We start from the raw sequence: 4721 nt of genomic DNA on the forward strand, positions 1-4721 counted from the left end.
TTATGTGTTCGAGAACACCCGAACACTTATTGTTAGGTGTTCAGACTTCAGCCGAACACTTGTTTTTGTTGGAGTTTTCTTGTTTAGATGTTCGACCAGCAGCCGATGCGTGTTGGGCAATGATGCCTTATTTTCCTGATTGAGAGATGGACGTTTAAGATACCACGTGTTTATATCAATCAGTCGTCATTAATTTATTCCAGCCAGCTGGTTCATATACAGTCACACAATCTGATTACAAAATGGTAGTTATTTAAAAATGGCTAATTTATTTAAATCAAGCAAGTTCATGCATAATAATGTTTTCCGATTACAAAATTGTTTCTGACTCAAATCGTGCTATTTTTTCTATTCTGAAAATGATGTGAGCAATTTGTTTATAGAAGCAGGTTCACACTTAATCATAATTCCAAATGAATATTTACTTAAAATACATAACAGCGAGCAGGTTCTTAAAAATGATATAATCTGAGTACAAAAAAGGAATAATCGTTTTTTTTGTTCTGACTGTGTGTACTTTTATGACCAAAAGCTAAAAACGTGACGTGAGAATAGATTAAAGGGGCTGTGTCGTCTTGGTCAAAGCAGGTCTGTGGCTGTACATTATGAACTATCACGCAGGTACTGCACATGCGCACTATCCCTACGTATCATATCTATGGCAAGAGAGCGCATGCGCGTGTGCAGTAACTGGGTGAAAGTTCATAATTTCATTTTCAGTCCATTGTTCATGATAACACGGCGACTTTATTAATCTTAACATAAATGTATGACTAAATTTTTAGCGTTACTGTAGAAGCATCAATTTAAGTGAACATACCATTGACAGATATAACTTCCTTATATATATTTTTTTTCTGAATAAGTAATGATGCATTTGCAAATAATTTATTTATAAAATAACTGTATACACCTTGTGGTTTTATGACGTTAGTTTATATTCTGTATATAATTTTAAACTGGATGCGTTTACATAAAAAATTGAACATGTAAATTCGAAATAAATCTTCAAAAATTTGAACATAACATTGGCAGGTATTGCTTGGATATCAATTGTTTCTGAATAATTAAAGATGCATTTAATTACAATTTACATTAACTGTTCATGCACTTTAATCGTAACGTATAATTTGTCTTTTGCGACATTAGCTTGTTCTGTTTATTCAATTTTTGATGCGTTTACATCAGCAAAGTGTTGTTTTTCAAAATCTTAAAATCCTCAGTAGAAAACGTTTTTATTCGAGGGAAACAATCCCCCAAAATAGCAAAGTTTCCAACCACAACGATGTTAGGAAATTACATTGCAGGAGATAGAGAAGGGAAAACTATAGGAGAACACCCATTGGCGATGATATGGGGTTAGGTGTGGCAATGGATGTGGCAAAGGTTGTGGTAGTGGGTGTGCCAAAGGGTGTAACAATGTGTATGGCTGTGGGTGTGGCATGGGTGTGGCGGTGGGTGTGGCGGTGGGTGTGGCGGTGGGTGTGGCAATGGGTGTGGCAATGGGTGTGGCAAATGGTAGCACGTATGAATACACATCCATTTTGGTATGGAGAATAAAATAATGCTGCAGTAATTTGTTCCCATTCTTCATTTGTGACGCTTTTGCAAAAGTTGTTTTATAAAGAGCTTTATTTATAACGTGTAACGCTGCAGTTTTTCTGTGGATATTGTTTTTAAGCAATATAAAACAAAATGTATTAATATGAGAAGGTTGTCATTATTTTTAAAGGAACATTACAGAATTGGTTTTCGCTAACAAAATAGTTGCTGGCAGTGTAAGCACTTTATGTAATCCACCATATACATAAACTGACAACAAACCTGTAGAAGTTTGAGATCCATCGGCGATCTGGGTCACGGGAGAATAGTGAAAAACCGACTGCAAATTTTGCATTGCATCGATGCAAAAATAAAAACGAATAAAACGCTCACTGAGCGATAAACTCCAAACACGAAGTTAGATTATTTATTTCTGATCAAATATGACATTTCAGACAGAAATATTTCAAGGGATGTTTTCTACTATCATCATCATTAGACCATGTAAGTTTTATGTAAATCTGTGATCTTCACGATTTTTGTTTCTTACCAATTCTGTAACGTTCCTTTAAAGTGTGTTGGAGAAATTGTATGACAAAATAATTTGCTAACGATAGAGTCTCATGTATTTGGTACAAGATTAGCCCAATTAAAAAATAACATATCTGCAATAGTTATACACCATCACTCCATTGGTTATATGTTTGATTTCGTCTGTCAAGAATGTTGCATCTTCTACACCATTATGTTTTACAGGTTAATCATGAATGTCTCATATTGTTAATGTTGTGATACTGCTTCTCAGCTGAACTCTGTGGCACTCTGACCGCTTCATAGCTGGTGTTGGTGCTGCCCTCTGGACGAGCGTAGTCATACTCTGGGCTGCCATTCTCTACTTCAACTGGTTGGTAGTAGGTATGTTGTGCGGGAATTGTCTCTTCAGTCGTAGTGGGTTCCATGTAGACGCGATTCTTGTCCTCCGTTGGCTGCAGCTCCATGTAGGGATCAGCTTGGGTGACTCGGGGTTCTTTCTCAGAGGTGAGTTTTTTTATCAGACGGTTCTGTCTGATAATACGAAGGCTGAGAATGATGATGATCACAAAGAATGTAACAGCGAGGACTAAGACAACAATGAAAGCTACAATCCATGGAGTTGAAGATGGGGCTGCACCAGACGAGCTTGGGCTAGACACAGTTGAGGAGGTTGAAGTAACCTCGTTCTCTGTGGTTAGAGTAGGATTTCCAGTCGATGGTCTCGTTGATTCTGCTGTAGATGATGTTGACGTGGATGATGTTGTGGGTTCTGTCGTGGGTATTGTCACGGTGTTCCTCAGTGTAATTGGTTCGATTTGACATGTACGTTGCATACCAGTGAAATACATTGATGATATGAAGCATTCGAATTCAACACCGTTATCAACAACATCCACTGTCAAATCTAATGTCCTAACGACTGTATCGCTATCATCGTTGATTACTGATGCCCAGTTGGCGTATCTAGAAGTCTGTATAGTGGGATTGATCGTCATTGTGACTGTTCCGTGACTGCTCTCAGATGAACACCTCATATCTAACTCTGTCCCAGCGTCTACTGTAATGGGTCCAGCAGGAGAGCACATAGGGAAGGACGCACTGGGGAAGTATAACACTGAAAGTGTTACACTGGATGTGGCTACGATGGTGTGGCCTCCGGTCGGTATTGGGTAAACGACATTACACACATATTCATCAGTATCGGCCCTCTGCACATTGGTGATGGTAAAGTCTTGAACAACTGTTTGAGTATTCGCACCCGATGTACCGAAGATGAATCGTCCGTTTCTATTATGAACAGTGAATTCACCAAATCTCAGGGTCTGTATTGGATCTTCAGTTTCCCACTCCACAACATGATCCGACTCAAGGTTTGTAGCGGTACACCTCATATCAACCTGCCCGCCCTCTTTACGATCAGCCTCTGGTGTTAAGATCTCTGCATACACTGTTGGTTCAGCAGTGACAACCATCAGGAATCCGCCTGCATCAAGTGAACACCAAATACACACCATCAAAACATACATCGAGATTCTTCCACCCATCGTATTGAATCTGAGCTTATTAAGTTGCGTTTAAATCATTCTTTGAGAAGACGGATTTAGGATGGAAATGAATGAAGTAGAATGATCCTACGTTCACACACAACTCAATGTAATAGTGATTTAATGTACATTTAACGATACATGGGTGTACTTCCTTATGCTGAGCACGGCACGCCAATGAACTTCAACAATAACACAATTCTGGGTTTTCATTTTTACGGCAACAGATTTAACAATAAGGGTCACAATGTCGCAGTTCAACTGATTCGATAATACCCTAGCCCTATATAGGACTCTTTCTCTGTACACAGGAACAGAGTCCTAAGTATTGAGGCCCGTTTCTGGGGCGGAAAAAATTCACAGCTTCATAACTTAAATCTTACCTGCAACAAGCCATTAATTTCAACAGATTCACATTCCATGACGGCATACATTTTTCTGCGGTGGGTTTTGGTCCTCATATTTTCCTCACGAATCCGTCATTTTCGTGAAATAATGCAGCTTCCAACGTTAAAAAATTCCTGTTTCGATCGTTTTCTCACAGTGTTGTCGGTCGTCGTGCGTACACGTATACATTCGCGTGCAAGATGCATGATGCAAGCGTAGACGCATGAATTCTTGGTCACCGTATCTTGACTGCACACAGCGTTAACAACACAATTCAAAATGTGCGCGTCGCGCGTCTTGCGTACACACGGCAGACTGTGAGAGTACGGACAAAAATGGTCACTGTAGTACAAAACGAAAGTGTAAGGCCGCCAGGGCTAGATAATACCCCAAACCAACAGAAAATATGACGTATTTCTTGCCATTAATGTAATTTTCTTAATATTAGTAGAATGGTTTGAAACAGAAGAATCAAGTCAAATAGTTTGACAATATTGTTGCCCTTTTAAACCTTTATTTTACGGTCTTTTAGTCGCTTTGATGTGTGAGAATTGGTTTGCCAAAGAACTTTCTTAAATTCTTACTGATGGCTCTCAATAAATGTGACCTGTTTTGGGGAAAAAATATTGTGACGTCATAGATTGCCCAAGGTAGCACGAAACTGATTTGGAAAGTATCTGATTGTTCAGTTCTGGGTATAGGTGTATTCCATCT

At 39.0% G+C, this 4721-nt stretch overlaps 1 protein-coding gene across 2 annotated transcripts; it reads right to left on the reverse strand.

Moving 5' to 3' along the window:
• Positions 1-302: 302 nt before the first annotated feature.
• LOC139945744 (uncharacterized) lies at positions 303-4260 on the reverse strand. 2 transcript variants are annotated; one of them, XM_071943129.1, is made up of 2 exons: positions 4004-4260; positions 303-3559 (listed from the first exon to the last, which is right to left on the reverse strand). In XM_071943129.1, the coding sequence occupies exon 2, from the start codon at positions 3546-3548 to the stop codon at positions 2304-2306; it is 1245 nt and encodes a 414-aa protein (XP_071799230.1). In that variant the 5' UTR covers positions 3549-3559; positions 4004-4260; the 3' UTR covers positions 303-2303. The 2 variants fall into 2 exon arrangements, with proteins under 2 accessions (XP_071799230.1, XP_071799228.1); XM_071943127.1 differs by lacking the exon at positions 4004-4260 and having other exon boundaries at positions 303-3675.
• Between the last annotated feature and the right edge of the window lie 461 nt (positions 4261-4721).

This window comes from Asterias amurensis, chromosome 13 (assembly GCF_032118995.1).
Source record: "Asterias amurensis chromosome 13, ASM3211899v1".
Taxonomy (NCBI): domain Eukaryota; kingdom Metazoa; phylum Echinodermata; class Asteroidea; order Forcipulatida; family Asteriidae; genus Asterias; species Asterias amurensis.